General features: G+C 39.4%; 2 protein-coding genes across 2 annotated transcripts; both read left to right on the top strand.

Moving 5' to 3' along the window:
- The first annotated feature begins 3,401 nt into the window (after positions 1-3,401).
- LOC104942272 (E3 ubiquitin/ISG15 ligase TRIM25-like) lies at positions 3,402-9,630 on the top strand. The gene is made up of 4 exons (XM_010767477.1): positions 3,402-4,167; positions 5,266-5,405; positions 6,761-6,928; positions 8,343-9,630. Exons 1-4 carry the CDS (start codon positions 3,556-3,558, stop codon positions 9,049-9,051), a joined length of 1,629 nt encoding a protein of 542 aa, XP_010765779.1. The 5' UTR covers positions 3,402-3,555; the 3' UTR covers positions 9,052-9,630.
- A 529-nt stretch (positions 9,631-10,159) lies between these two features.
- On the top strand, positions 10,160-14,782 carry LOC104942275 (MICOS complex subunit mic25a-like; the record flags this gene model as incomplete). Its single annotated transcript, XM_010767478.1, has 4 exons — positions 10,160-10,335; positions 11,857-11,950; positions 12,760-12,928; positions 14,613-14,782. Coding segments are annotated over exons 1-4 (517 nt in total), but the record flags the coding sequence as incomplete, so codon positions are not given.
- Positions 14,783-16,544: the final 1,762 nt, after the last annotated feature.

Genomic DNA, 16,544 nt, shown 5'->3' with positions numbered 1-16,544 from the left:
CACACACACACACACACACACACACACACACACACACACACACACACACACACACACACACACACACACACACACACACACACACACACACACACACACACACACACACACACACACACACCAGTCTCTCTATGGATGCATGCCAATTGTTTATCAAGGGAGCAACAGGAACTGATAGAGGCATGAATGTATTACATGTAGATTATTTAGATAATTTTTTGGGAGCGAGGATATCTTTTATAAAGTGGTGACATGTTTGAAAAGGTTAAGGTTACACTTAGGTTTTGAAATGAGTTAAAAAGAGTGTTTGAACAATGTTCTTGCAAAAAAAGGTTTAATAAATGTATACAAATCTTAAAAGCATACATGATCTGTGTAAATATTATTTCCCTGTTGTTAAAAGGACTCGAAAGGACTCGAAACTCAAACGGTAGGACTTGGGACTCGACTTGAGACTTGTCGGTCTTGACTTGGGACTTGACTCGGGACTTGCCTGTCTCTGACTCGGGACTTGACTCGGGACTTGAAGGCAAAGACTTGAGACTAACTTGTGACTTGCAAAACAATGACTTGGTCCCACCTCTGCTCTCTTCTATTTATTTTTCTGACTTAAGGACGTTTTGGGCATCACAAAAAGCCTTTTAGAACCCCACATGTGATAGTAACCCCCAGCTACTGTGCAGGGTGTGGTGTGGACACAACGTGGGTGCTTTCTGGTTTAAAACTAGCAATGACAATTGTGTGTAATTCAACATGGCTTTGATACTAATTGTTATTGGAAGTTTTATGCCAATTGAGCAAACTCCTGCTGATGAAGACCAAGTGAGACATTTTGAAAGCTCCGGAAAAAGAAAAAGTCAGTGGACCTTGAGTTGATATTGGTTTGCCAAATGGTTTCCTGTATAAAAATTGTAGATATAGCTTTCAAATCATTTGGTTTTAAAATATGTTTTTGTTAAATACTGTTTCACGCTGATTTCCTCTATCAATGTTCGTAGTCTAAAGCCTTACTCACACATGTGTTGTCAAACTGGTTAGTGGAAAATTGTGACATGCATCAGTGTTACAGCCGCTGCCTTCCTGGGGCTGTTAAGGCTGTTAAACCTGTTTGTGTGTGTGTGTGTGTGTGTGTGTGTGTGTGTGTGTGTGTGTGTGTGTGTGTGTGTGTGTGTGTGTGTGTACACATGAGCGGCGCAGTTCCTCCGACGTCCCGCCCTCGCAACATCCGAAGAGGTGATTGGATGAGACGTCATCCAATCCCCGCCCCCTTCCGGCACATCTCCCGGGGGAGGAGTACAAAGGCTGGGAACGGAGATCATTCTGGAGGCTGTGTTGGGAGACAGACGCCTCTAGCCTTGTGATACCTTACTCGTGGTGTTCATGCTATTAGCTCCCTTGCAACTAGTAGACTGCGTAGCAGAGTGCTAGGTAGTGTGTTGTGTTTCGTATTTGTGTAACTGTGCTTATAATTGTTAGCTTAGACCCAGGTGACTAGCACCTGTTGATCAGCTACTAGTATTTGTGTAACATGTTAGCTTAGACCCAGGTGATTAGCACCTGTTGACCAGCTGCAGCTGTGTGAGTGCAGCCTTCCTCATTTCCATTTGTACCACGTGTAACGTGAGGTTTTGTTTCTTTGTAACTCTCTTTTGGAGTCCTTTTTTGTTGATGGTTAGATCATCCGTTTGGTTCATTCTAGGCTGTTTGCCTGTCTTTGTTACCACCTACTGTAATAAAGCCACTTATTATACCAATTCCACTCTGGTCGTGTTATTTCCCTTTGGTTCCCCTAGCCCAATAGGGAACGTAACAATCAGGAAGGACAAATCAAAAAACCATGTTGATCTTTATTATAATGGAAAGTTGGCAATGAATGGAAATCACCAACAAGACATGCTTTATAAAAAAAATGTATATTGAAGCATGTCAGATGATCTCATTTCTTTTTGAAATATATGGGAACCCACTGAGTAAATATTATCTCTATTTCAGGAACTACATTTTAGGCTTCAATATATCACAAAGGTTTATGGGTTATGTCAAACCAGGATACAGTACCTGCAGTTGGAGTTGCTTTGGAAACATTCAGAACTAGCACCTTCAAACGGCTGTGTATCTAATCATAGATAACAGTTTTTACTTTTGCAGAAATACTTTTTTTCCGCTTGGGTTTTTGTTGTACAAACGTAACAACATTGGAGTGAGCGATGAGTCCCAGGAGACATCAGCGCATGTGAGTATTATGCAGAAACACACTTTTACATATCCACAATGGACCAAATAATATTGAAGATAGATAAAACCAACATCAGTGTCAAGCATTTCTTATTTTCAATAAAGGTGGGTTAGGTTGTAGATTGTTGAAGTCTAATCCATGTTATGAAGGGGCTAAGTCCAGCACAGGATAGGGAAGGTTACACCCTAAACCTAACCCACGTTGGAACCCACTAAACCACACAAAAGTAGTGGTAAAAACAAGTAAAGCATGTATCAATTTATATAAATTCACAGGCATTGGTAAACTGAACTAAATGGGTTGGGGTAATCAGGTTGAAAAAAAAAAGATAATTGTTTTTTTTCTGGGGAAATCTGATTGAAATAATTGTGCAATATTTGTAATATGTAAATGATCAAGCATGATTAGTTGGCAAAACATTTTCCTAGCAATGATTGTGTCCCAGCATCAAGCAAGCCAGTAAAAAGGACTTTTCCTCGGCTGAATTTGTCATTCAACATCGGAGGCGCTGCTCAAATCAGGGTCAAAAATAAAGAACCTAAAAGTGAGTGTCGCACCAGAGAGGAAGCAATAGTTGCAACGCTTTCTTCTACAAAGTCAAACGTATTTTGTCCTGGATTAAGTTGCTGCTTAAAACACTTTCACACTTGTGAATTGGAATTTAAATAAAACAGAAACACAACAAATCTACTTAGGTTAGGTTTAAAACAATTATGATTGTTTGGCAATGTTTGTCTAGTTATGGTCGTAAAATGTTGACTCTGTTTTCACACAGGACACAGCAATCCCATGATCGAGAGTCCTGTGTTAGTGGAATTTATTAAACTGACTTGACAATGTTGTACAGTATGGGGTTTCCATTAGTTCTTTATTATCTTCTTTCAGTCTTGCAGAAATGCATACACCTGCAATGCCTGTGCAAAGGTGTCTGCTCCAGTACTGTGCAAGATGTGCAACTTACATTATCTCGAGTAAAGATCTCATGCTCTATGGTTTCATGGGAAGATAGTTCCTGGCACTTTAATTACTTTGCATGAGTCACGTGAAGTGTTTGTTTTACCATCAACAGCCACCCCTATGCTGGTGGGAATTTCAGGTAACAAAGACAGCAGGGCCTCCTTGAAAGGAATGCTGTACTGCACACATTGTGGATACACCTCCTGCTATTCTGGTAAAATGTTATTGCCTGCTGACTTCCTTGTTTGCTCTGTATACTGCCTATTGTCACTGTAGACTCACTGGGTGGAAAGCAGAAACAAAGTAAAGAAGATAGTCTCATGACAAGAGGTGGAGGTGGACAGAGATAAGAGACAGAAACCATGTCTTTGTCCAAGCCAGAGGAACAGCTAGCCTACGAGCTAAGCTGCCCCATTTGCCTTCAGCTCTTCTCCGATCCTTTGGTTCTCCCCTGTGGACACAACTACTGCCGATCCTGTATCGGAAAGAGCGTCGACATCAAGGACCAAACACCTCCACGGTGTCCAGAGTGCCGCGAGGAGTACCAAGGGTTTGAATCCCTGCAGAGGAACTTCAAACTCTGCAGCATCATCGAGGGTTACCGAGCCACCGCTCCACTGCTGGACTGGCAGCCTGACACTGTGGGGGGGGGGGTTTTCTGCGACCACTGCATAGACGAGCGGTTGGCGGCCGTGAAGACGTGCCTGCAGTGCGAGGTGTCGCTGTGTACCAGACACCTTCAGAGGCACAACGAGAAGGAGGCGTTCAGGGCCCACGCCGTGGTGGAGCCCCTGAAGGAGCTGGGGATGAAGGCCTGTGCCACTCACCGGCGTCCCTTTGAGTATTTTTGCTCCAATGACAGGACCTTGATGTGCAGCACGTGCTTCATAGAGGGACACCACTACGACCACGATGTTCTCACCTTCAGCGCCGCAGAGCAGGAGATGAGGGCGGCGCTGGAGAGCCGCAGCAAGGTAGTGCTTTCATTTATGTTTACTAGAGATATTTGTTCCTTTTTTTATCGTAGCATCAGTCTTGCAAACATTGCGAAAACTGGGACTTTGGGATAGAGTAAAAAACAGGATAAAGTCAAATAAATACCCTAAATGGGTTTTTTACAACCAAATGTTTTATCTAGAAAAAGTACTTATTGTATGTAAATTGAAGAAACAATGGATTGGTAATCCAGCGATTATTTTTGGTAATAAAGTGAAGATTAACCGAATGTGGGAACATGTGAAGTTTGTCTACAGGCAAGCACATAATTTGACAAATATGGACAAAAACGTTTCTGATAATAAATGAATATTGAATAGACTGTGCTTATATCAAACTCTTCTTTTTTAAATAAATTCCTGTTTTCCCTTTAATAGACACTTCACGTTTGACCTCATGCATGAAATGTTTTCTGTTTATTTTTTAAATATATTGAGAAATAATAAACCTGAACTCTTACTACTTTTAAATCCAGGCTGAAGACTTGTCTTTTTGCCGCTGCTTTTAATTGAACTGTTCATATCTTAAACTGCACTGTAACTTTTATCCATGTATTTTTTTTCTTTTAATGTTCATTATATTATCTTTGCTTTTTAATGACTGTTTTTAAATGCCATTTTCTTAATGTCTTTCATTTTTGTAAAGCACTTTGAATTGCCTTGTGTTGAAAGGTGCTATATAAATAAACTTCCCTTGCCTTCCCTTTCCTTGCCTTGCCTTGCTTTGAACAATACATTGCTACCAAACAGAGAACGCTAGAGATTGCACAATGAAACGAGACATCTGAGGTTTGAATAAAGTGGCTAGCGGCCATCTGGCTCACTGCCATGACGCATTACAGGAGTATTGAATGATAAGAATGCAAAAGTTGTCCGGCTGACGAGAAACACCCAATGACTTCTGACAGGGTTGACTTGAGTTTTCCATTCCAGATGACTTGTAATTAATAAGATTACATCTGTGCCAGGAAGAAGTGCAAAATCATCTCACCGAAATGTCACGTACACATGACTAGGCATCTCTTTTTGCTTGCAATATGGAACATACACAATTCTAAACAGGCAACATGTGTGCAGGTGGTTTCCTTCAGGCTGCAGATCACAGAGAGTGTCCTGCAAAAGACAGCAGAGGAGCAAGGAAGGTCTGAAGCCATCGGAGACAAACTGGTGAACAAGGCGGTCGCCATCATGGACAGTATGGCTGCACTGGTGGACAGGTAACATACTGTAGTATTAAGTACTGTATAAGGAAAAACAGCCATACATGTTTTCTTAATTGCTCCAAAGTCTTTAAATATTGACAAAGTCTCTAACAGTACAACTTCAACATTTGTAGATCACATGAAGGATCATAATTTTATTAAAAGTCAATGTTAGGATTTTGACAAGTGCGGGAGAAAAAGTATTCTATATTAAACATTTTCTACATTGCATATGTGCATTGCATGTAACTTGCTATAAGTTTATTGATGCCCAACACTTGATTGTATTTAGTTTCCGAGATAAAGCCTTGTTTTCATTATTCTATATTCTTTGGTCAAATGGGATTACTTTTTCTAAAAACATAATATTTGTTTAAAAATATATATGTTTCCCTCCCATCACTGGTTGAAGTGGGGGCAGTTTAGCTGCACAATGGTGACGTCACATAATTTCACGGCCAATCAGGATGTATCTCCATTTAAATCAGAATCTGATGAATGCTGTTGGGTTGTATGTTTATCTTTCTTGACCACTGCCAATCAAAACACATTAAACCACACCCTGAGTCATGATGAAGCAGATTAGCTATGAGTTTCACCAAGGTAACCTAAAAGATAAAACAAAAGTCTAAAACTAAGCTTTTGTCCAATCACTACAGAGCTGGCCAGCTAACCAATCAGAGCAGACTGGGCTCTGGTTTCAGACAGAGGGTGAAAAGAGGTGCTGCAGCACAGGCAGTATGAGAAAAATAAAGGGCCTTTTGAACATTAAAGCATGGAGACATGTCACAGTAGACGCAAAACACACAAATAGGAACCTTAAAACCTTAAAAGGCCCTTTCAAATTAATATGAATTGAAACATATTTTCAAACCCTGAAGCAGAAATGTACAATAAAATAGTAAAACCACGCCTGCACTGTTACTAACAGGTTATATGATTAATGTGATAAGTCAGTCTGAGTACAATTGACAGAAGCACATACCGTGAAAAGGATTACCAGAAGCAGATGTTCTTTCAGTCCCGAACAGTCACTTAATGCGATGGATCCAGTTTGTCAGCATTTTGAGACTGCCTGGAAACGTTGTCAAGTGTCATATGCTCTTTAAGATTACCTTTCAACTTTCACTGTGAGACTGATTCCATTGAGTCAGTCATTTAAAGTTTCAATGTATTTCTTAGTTTTATGAGAGAAAACCTAGAAACATTAAAACGTGCTGTCCTCGCACATAAACATACTGTTAAAAAAGGCTCTTCAAAGCTGAAGTAATACACAAACAATGCCATAATATGAAGTATATAGTCTGGTGGGAATGATGATGTTCCCAGTTTACCATGATTTTGATGTACTGCTGCTGTGTTGTGTTCAGGTACAGGGAGCGCCTGCATGTGCTGCTGGAGGAGGAGAGGAGCCTGCGCAGACAGAGCTGGCAGTATGGACTCAATGCACTGGAGGAGCAGCAGCAGCAGTTAGTGGAGGTCCAGAGAAACGCTGAAGAGGTCCTCAGTGAGACAGACCCATGCGTCTTCATACACAGGTACACAAGAATATATTGCTAAAAAAAATGAAGAAAAAAAAAGAAGTAATATATGAGTCCAAAATCAAGTGAAAGAAATAGTTCCTAATAATATTGGAAAACATGTTTTCACTGATGAATTGACAGCATGTATATTTGTCTATTTACAAAGGTTCATACATGTGCCATTAAACTTGATTTCATTAACAATATAAGCTTTACAAACTACGGAAGCCCTGAGAGAAAATTGAGAAAAAAAGTCTGATCTCAACATTACTCTGTCTTGTGTACTTATGATTTAAGAATTATATTTAGAAAAAGGTTTTGGTAGCAGCTTCTGATAAAAAATGTTTTATTTATCTGTGAAAGTTAAATGCAAGGGGGCCATAAATAAAGTTTTGCAAGCTTTGTACTCAAAGCTTTCATATTTTCTTTCAGGTAAGTTTTAATTTTCTCTAAGTACTCGATGCGAGTATTGAAAAATTACTGTCATGTCTTTATTTAGAAAATAGGATAGTGATGCATTTCAGCCTTTAGTGGCCAGAATTAGTATTACAGTAACAAACACTTAAAAACTGTATCATAAAAAAATAATATTTCATAGATTATCCATACAAAATGCATCACTTCTTAAGTCATAGGCACAGGAAATAAAGAAATGTCAATTGGATTTATGAATCAACATAATTTGTTGTCTTCCTCACTTGCCTCTCAGGGCTTCCAAGTTGACATTAGATAATGTTACATTTAAAAGTGTGCCGGATAACTACGTGAGCTATTAGCTATTACTACTTTATGAGTCTAGCACAGTGCTTCTCAAACTTTTTTCAGTAATGTACCCCCTTTGAAACATTTTTTCTCAGCCGAGTACCCCCTGACCGACCCCGAACATTTTTGATAGAAAAAGCCTATATGCATAATTACAATATAGTGATGTTCCTTCATGCATTAATTACAACAAACTAAGGATTTTTTCATCTTTGTGCATGAAAAAAAATAACAGATACGATTTTTCCAAGGAGTTTTTCAATTGAAGTAATATATATGTTTAACAAACCAATGAACAAAATGATATATTATGAAAAACTATACAATACAATACACACATTTGACATGTTTATATGAGGACCCCCTTGGTGGTTCTAGAAATATTTTTTATACAAATGTGTTTTCTATTTCACTTATTGTACTAAGATTATTTTTGTAATCATGCAGGGTATTTTTTTTAATTAACCTTTTTTTTTAATCTCACGTGCCCCCTGCAGTACCCCAACGTAGCCCTAGGGGTCCGCGTAACCCCATTTGAGAACCACTGGTCCAGCAGATAAGTCGTCACATGTTTCTGCCTGCATGAGTAAAGACATGTGATGCCAGAACCAAAGCATGTGAATAAAATGTAAAAATCCCCAACTGAGAAAACTCTTCTGCTCTCCAGGTTCATGCAGATTGAGAATAAGCTGAAAGAGGTCTCCACAGGCAACTTTCCCTCCGTGGTCCCCTTGAAGGCTCCGCTGAACACCAAGCGTCTGCAGGCAGGCCTCAAAACCCAAGACTTCCGCTCCGAAATGATCCCCCTCCTGAACTCCCTCCATATCCTCCTGAACCCCCTGGACCTCACCTTCAACCTCTGCACCGCCCACCAGAACCTGATAGTGTCCAATGATCTGCGCACGGTCAAGTACAGCCCCAGCAAGCAGTCGTACGCAGAGCACCCAGAGCGTTTCACAAGCGCACCCCAGATTCTGTGCAGCCAGGGGTTCTCCAGTGGGGAGCACATATGGGTGGTGGAAGTGGGGCCCGGCAGCATGTGGTCCATGGGCGTGTGTTACAAGGGCATCCTTCGCCGTGGTGACCACAGCCGCCTAGGACACAACTCTGTTTCCTGGCGACTTCAGTGGAAAAACAACAAGCTGACGGTGTGCCAGTCCTCCTGCAACGTCGCTCTGGGGGAAATGACCATTCACCCGCTCAGGATTGAGATAGCACTGGACTATGAGGCTGGGACTTTAATATTCCATAACACCAAAGGGCACAGGGAGCACCTGCACACCTTCAGGGTTGTGTTCAAGGAGCCCGTTTACCCAGCGTTCAGTATCCATTCAAACACTCAAGAGTCCTGGATCACACTGCACAGTGGGATGTAAACACAACTTCTGTTGTTTGCTTTTTTACATGCTTAGAATTGATTTGGGTGTTAACATCAGCATTGTTTTGTATTTGTACTGCTCCCTGTCAAATGTCTGTAATAAAATACATGTTTAACAAATGCCATATTTGTAAGGAATCGATCCTAAATAGTGCATTTATGTGTCTTAAGCAGTCTTAAGTAAGAAAAAAATGACCTCAGTCAGACATTAGCTTGTTGTTGTGCAGGCCTTTTTGTTAAATCCCTACATTTGTCTTCCATTAATACAAAACAATGCTTTATAATACCGTGCTTTTATACAAAACCACAACGGCCTTACAGTACTGTAACATTCAATCATAATAAAGTTGTTTACAAAACATTTTTTGTTGATGAAAAGGGTGATTTTTGTGGAGTACATTAATGTACATGAATTTGCTTTGTGGGATTTTCTTCGTTTTGTTTTTTGTCATTTTCTTAAATTTCAATTTGTAGTGTGTCTATGAAGTCACTTCATTTCTTTTGAATTGTGTGTTATCTGTCTGTGATCTTCATTTCCTGTAAACATTGATGTGCGTGGACACCAACCTTTAAGATGAATATGAGACACATATTTGTGTTTATGCAACAAATAAACTCTTGTGATAATGTCTGTGCATCAACATCTATATGTATGTAGTCCTATGTATGTATGGTATAGTATGCAATATGATTGGCTCTTGACAGTTCGATTAAATTAAAATAGCTTTATTAGCATGGCCATATTGACATACAGTATTGTCAAAGATGTGTACAGTTGCAACATCCATGCAAATATACACATTTGAAACGTACTGCTTAATTCATAAATATAACCTGAAGTGCATTCATTCAAGAGTTTTAGTCACTGAAATAAAGTTTAGTGTAATACATCTGGGTTGCCAGGTTGGGCTGTTAAAGGGTAATTTAGAGTATTTTAACCATTTAAACTTTAGTTTAACAAACTTATTATGATGATTTGTATTAATAACATACACTTTTCCAGTCACTGGCTCGATTTTATTATTAAAAACAAATACAAAAATTATGCTCCGTGTTTCACGCGTCTTTGAAAGGGGGATGGTGTAAATTCAACCTGGCAACCTGCATTTAATCTGTCACACATTTTGTCATTGGGCAGGACAACATCAATTCATGTTAGTAACAATATTCTACGCAAGGTCACCTAACAGCAGAAGGCATGGGCTCAGGAGAGAGTACGACCCGGAAAGTGTCTTTCGGTGTCGATGATGAGGACCGAGTCAGGATTCTTCGTGGTGTCAAGGTAACGCGAATCAAGCTAACGTTTGAGAAACCATGCTAACATTACTTTAATCTGACGGCTAGCGCTAACTAGCCGTTAGCTGTCGCTGCACAGCAAATTAAGTTATTTGTTCATTCTGAGTTTGATATACGTTAGGTATACAACCATTAAAGCGACTGCTGATGTGAGGAGGAAAGAGGGGCTGGGGCAGGTTGATGTATGACCTTAAACAACCCTTTTTTCCTTACACCAAACGTATATCGTACTATGCCTCAGTTAACGTTGTATCCTGTTTATCGGCAAAATAAGACACTCTGGCATATTACCAGGACCATCTAGGAACCTTCAGGCTCTTCTTGTCGATTCGGCATATACATTACCCATCCAGAAGCAGTTCATTAGTATAAATCTTACATTTGTATAATTCTCAAGCAGCTGTCAGCGTTTGCTAACAACGCTAAATATAATACGTTTAGGTAGAAACTAAGCGAACAAATCGTTAATGCTTGCCTATATTCCGTCGAAAAATGTAATATAATTGCACAATAGAGACATTGCTAAATCAAAAAGAGATTACAATAGTGTTGTAGTAGTTTATTGTTCATAACGTAGGGCGTTTTAAATTGGGATATTTCGAATGAGGTTTGGCGTGCTGCTCTGCTACTGACACTGCTGCCTTCCAGTGGAACTGAAAATGTCGGAATTTTAACTTACTCGATTATCAACTACGATTTCCCCCCTTACATCCTCCCCTTCTCACATGTAAGATCATTTTTATGTTATTTTAGGGGTTTCCCAGATTTATTTTCGAAATGCTATATTTTTTCTTACCAAAATGATTTTAGTTTTTTCCAGTTGAACTTTTGTTTTGCTGAAAAAGACGTGCAACTTTTGGGCTTCTTTCAAAAATAAAGATATTAAGCCACAAGCATGCAAACTCAAGAAGGGCACACATACCTGTAGCGTGGCTGAAGCCATAGCAATCTCTTGCTTTCTAAAAGGTCTATTGGAATTTGTAGGTGTAGTATCGTAATTTCCTATAAGTTTGAAGGCACCGTCACATTCACTGTAGCTATACTGAAATGCAACCTAGTCGATTTCTACAGCTACTGTAATATAAAAGAAACACCTATGAAACTCAATAAAGTTAGAGCTTTATAGTTGTGTTAGTCACATAAATCATAATAATAGTTAAAATATTTGTAAAACATGGAAAGAACGAGTTTTGCAGATAATCCTATTTACCAGTTTTGCATGCACATTCAAATCCAGTGAGTCATAGGTACAGTGAGTCAGTGCTGCCTACTGTGGTTTTTAAAGAAACAAACCATTTCCTTGGACGGACACACACATTCAAATGTAAAGTACAGCCAAGCTGCAGTTTGTTTGCTAATTTGCAGGTTTATGTTTTATGCCAAAAGTGTTGCCAAAGTTACTCCACTTCCCAATGTTTGCACAAAGTTGGGCAATCCTGTTTAGTTGTTTTTCTGTCTTTATCCATCCTTGATTTTTTTTAAAAGCATGGATTCTATATCTCCCTAGCTGTCAGAAGATGTTCTCCAGAGGATGAGAGGAGTAGCCAACATCGCTCCAGAACGCCCAACCTCACCAACCTCAAACCCTCAGAAAGACACAGGTACTGTATCATGCACCTTGCAGCGTTTCATTAGAGATATAGACATTTAAAGGGACATGCTTACCAGGTGAATGTCACTGCACATGTGTACAGTTGATATCCTGAGAAAGCAATACAATACCTGTAGTCTTACCTTTCAATATTCATATACGAAATAGGTCATACTGTATAGGTTGGTTTACTAGTACACATAAGTGAACGCTATTTCACTTTACAATTGATTTGGAATCTGTTAACATTACCGGCTCCTTCAACTTTTTCCTTACAGTTGATTCCTAACCTAAATGTTTCCCGCTGTGGGATGAATATATTTGAACTTTATTTCTGGTAATGGAATAATGTTTTCTTTTTAACATTACAACTTTTTTTGCATGAAATATTTTCATTATATTACAACTTTATTCTCAAAATCTTGGAGAACACTTACGTGGCAATTTTTAAAAATCTGCATAATATGTGAACTTGAGCTGGAATCTTCCTCAAACACATGAGCTATTAAAATATGAGGTTTATTATTAAAATCTATTTATTTATTTAATAGGATAGCCATTAGCTGATTCATACATTAATTATAGGTCTCCATGTGTGGTCACTTGGCTGGAATATCATACATATTTAAAAGCATTAGAGGGTGCCTGAGAGCTTTACTGCATTATATCACATTTTTGTATATCTTCAATTGTGATCTTGTGCCTGCATTTTGCGTTTCCCTTTAAGACATTTCCACCACACAATTATGAAGAAAAGGCAGGAATGAGTAAATAAACGGACTGTTTAATGCTTACATTTGACCCCTGTTCTTTGTCCAGGTGCCTCTCGCAGCGCTAGCTCAAGCCCCCCTCCCCAGCAGAGCCCCAAGAAGCAGGCCCAGCCCGGCTCCCAGCCCGGTCCCCAGCCCGGCCCCCAGCCTGGCCCCCAGCCCGGCCCCCAGCCCAGCAGTAGCAAACCTGCCTCCTACGTTAAGGAAGAGCAGAAAAGGTAAACGGTTGACAAGCATTCATTATTTCTTTGTATTTATAGTGACTAATGCTGCATCTTTAATCGTCTATAGAAAATTAAAAGCTTGTCGGTTGGTTGCCTATCCTTGTGCCAACTTTAAAGGGCACGCATAAAAACAAAACCCTGGTATGTGTTAAGCCCCCAACAGTGCCTCTTTTCTGCTCTGAAATCATAAAAACGACTAGCTGATAAACTACTTAAAGCTTCGTGTTTTACAACTATGCTGCATTGTGACCATCAGAGATACGAGTTGGCTTGTACTTTCTCAGTGTCAATATGCTGACTGTTATGAAAGCCTGTTATCAATGGCAACTAAAATTCACCTATGAAGCCACGAGTATTGTAAAAGGAAAACATTCAATTTGTACATTCCCCTCACTAAGCTGCTTATTCAATGTTCCCTTTGTGTGAGTAGTTTTTCTTTTTGAGGAGCTCTGGGGCTCATTTCTATATAAATGGACGCCTGTACATATGGCAAATGTAAAGTCATGTCATTGTTCCCTCATTATAGCTAAGGAACTTACATTTTGGTAAAATGGCTGTCAATATCTTAAAACTGGGATAACACAGATTGGTGTTTTTTTTTATTTAACTTTATAAACAGTGAAAATCAGTTAGTGAATGTTCATTTTATTCAGACATTCCCCCTGTAAGTAGGAAGTAGGACAGGCAGTCTGTCAATAGGATCCATAATGTGTCATTGCAACACAAAGACTGAATCTCTTCGCAGATGAAGCCTGACAAGGAACAATATCTCATGAAATTCCAAACAAGTGCATAACTAATTTACACTTCTGTTGCTTTTTTTTGTTTTGATACCTTTCCGGGTCGTACACTCAAATTGTTTTTAATAGTGTATTGTCAGGCTTGGCGAGTAATGGATTACATGTAACAGGACTATGTAATCAGGATACAAAAACAGGGTAACTATTCCCTTACGGTTACATAAGAAAACACGGAATCAGATGACTGTTACATTTAAAACAATTGGGGATTACTTGCAGTATTAAAACGTTAGTAAAAGAGCATATAGTGTTTGTTGTAAAAGGATCAAATGTGATCACTTCTCTGTAAGCTGTACTGCTCTATAGGCTAATACTTTAAGTGTGAATCTATACGCCTACTGCCTGAATCTGCTTTATGGTTTTCATTTTCTTTGGTTCATTTGTTCTTTTTTAATTCAATAGATGCACCTACGTATATACTCCCGTACCAATTGTAATAGTCTGAAAACGAAGGCCTTGAATTACTTTTTCCGTCAACATGAGTCCTTTTGAAAAAAAAGCCCCTCAAAACAACTCTGAGTCCAGGAAGCGGTCCTACCCATTAATTAATTTGACATAAAGAAGAATCATCAAATTAGCTTAAACAAAAGTTGTGTATCATTGCTGTAGATCAAACTAAATATTAACCAATGAAATCCATATTTAAATGAGTGGTTTATAAATCACTCTCTGCTATTTCTTATAACTGCTAATATAACTTGTAGTACAGTTTATATTCTCCATGTATTTGACATGTCTGGTGAAAGTTGGTATATGCTGCCCCCTTGTGGAAATATGTTCCAAGTAATATAGACAGTAAGGAAAAGATTTAGAAAGCAGTAAGCAATGAAAGTATGCAATTTATGGAAGCACAGTGTGTGTGTGTTTATGTGTTTCAGGTATGAACGGCAGCAGGCTGCACTGAAGGCGGAACAGGCCAAAGTGGGGAAAAGAGAGAAAGATTCAGCAAGAGAAGAGATGAACAAAGCCTTGAGGCAGAAACGCATGGAAGTTGAGCACGCCCAAAACCTGGTACACGCACGCACGCACTCTGCCCCTTTAAAAAGTCGTGCTTTTAGTAGATTTTACAAAGATTTCACTACTTTTAGAGGACAACTTTAAGGGACTAGTTTCTACACTAACCATTCACTTTACAAACGGTGGTCCATTAGTACCTGAGGCTGTGGAAGTTAGTCTAAAGCGTGTTTACCAAAAACACACATACACACACATCAGTTGCACATTTAAAATGCAATGCATGACTTTGCTGACTACATGCAGTGCTGTTTCATGCTTTTGTTTTGGGTGTAAAACTGCGCAGTAAGATGGTCACACGTCGAAATGTAAACAAAAAATGTATTGATGCCATGCAGCCCCAAGTGACATTAATACCGAGCAAGAACACAACATGCGCACCCGTTTTCATAGAGCGTGTCAAAAGTCCCTGTCAAAGTTATTATTAATAACAGCCTTGTTGGAAATCAAAAGAGATTCTCTTGAAAGCAATGGCATTTGGGGGAGAGCTAAATCATTCATCATCAAATTATTTATTAATAAAAGAAAATCATGTATTTTGTATCTGTATTCCCTCAGAATACAAAAAGTTAAGTTAATCAGTGAAAACATGCAACTTGGAGGCTTACAATACAGGAAGTGCTTATAATAACCCCCCCAAAAAAACATTTCTGATAAAAAAAATAACCAGGAATGTGGAAAAAACTATAATTTTCTCGCTGTAACTTCCACAACTGACCTGCGAAGCTGTTGTAATCTTTGTTTCTTTAAAAAAAGAAAAATCATTGCAGCACCTTCAAGTTGAACACTTTGTTTTACATGCGGTTTAGTGATAAAGCTGGTTTTCTATGGTTTTATCACACGTTGGAGATAAATTAAGACTTAATTTTACATTTGTATTTTCCGTAGTGATGCTCCTTCTGCCTTCCCCTCCTTTCACCTCCTTCTATCTCCCCCTCTCTTAACCATTTTCCCTTTCCCTCTTTCCCTTGCTGTCCTTCTGTATTCTCCCCCCACCCTCAATCTCCCTCTTTCCACCCCTGCCTATTACTCTCTCCTTCCTGCCCTGGAGATGGTATTATCAGTGCAGTGCAAGCGTTAAATTGCACCCTGAGAGTTTCCTGCAGCTGGAGATAGGAGCGGGCAGGAGGTTAGAGTTATAGACGTGGGGAGGGGAGAGCTTGTTCAACACACCTGATGGCGCCTGTTTCCTGTGACTCTCCCTCCCTCCCCCTCCTCTCCTACCTGCCTTTCCCACCTCCTCTTTGAGACACGCTGTAGTACCTGCCTTATCTGCCCCCCAACACACTCCCTCCGCTAATAGAAAGCCGCTGGAGGGACGGCGTGAACACAATGACCAGTCGAGCAGCACCGCCCCCCCATGCTGAGAGCTGTGTGTAATTACTGTTGCTAGTGCAATGAATACATCACATACATACTCGTGATTTGCTCATATTACATTTTTTCCCCTGATGTGGAATCCGAGGGCATAGTCGTCCACTTGCTATTTGTCCTATTAAAACCCCACATTTTGAACTTTTTCAATTGTTCACAATGTGATTTAGATTGAAAGGCTTAACTGTAATATGCACAATATCTACACCACAATTGTTGGCAATGTACATCTTAAGTCCCAGGCTCTTTTACCAGTGCAGCATACAATACACATATACACAATACATACTTTTTAAAAGCGACATTAAAAAGTGCAAATGACACACTGGTTCAAAGTGAACATATATATGTAAAACAGAATAGTATCAGACACAAAGTGCAGTTATATACTGTACAGTGAAATAAAACACTGCTTATTGTAA

The sequence above is a fragment of the Notothenia coriiceps genome, unplaced genomic scaffold (assembly GCF_000735185.1).
Source record: "Notothenia coriiceps isolate Sejong01 unplaced genomic scaffold, NC01 NC01_scaffold00004421, whole genome shotgun sequence".
NCBI lineage: Eukaryota > Metazoa > Chordata > Actinopteri > Perciformes > Nototheniidae > Notothenia > Notothenia coriiceps.
This window is presented reverse-complemented; position numbering and strand designations above follow the sequence as displayed.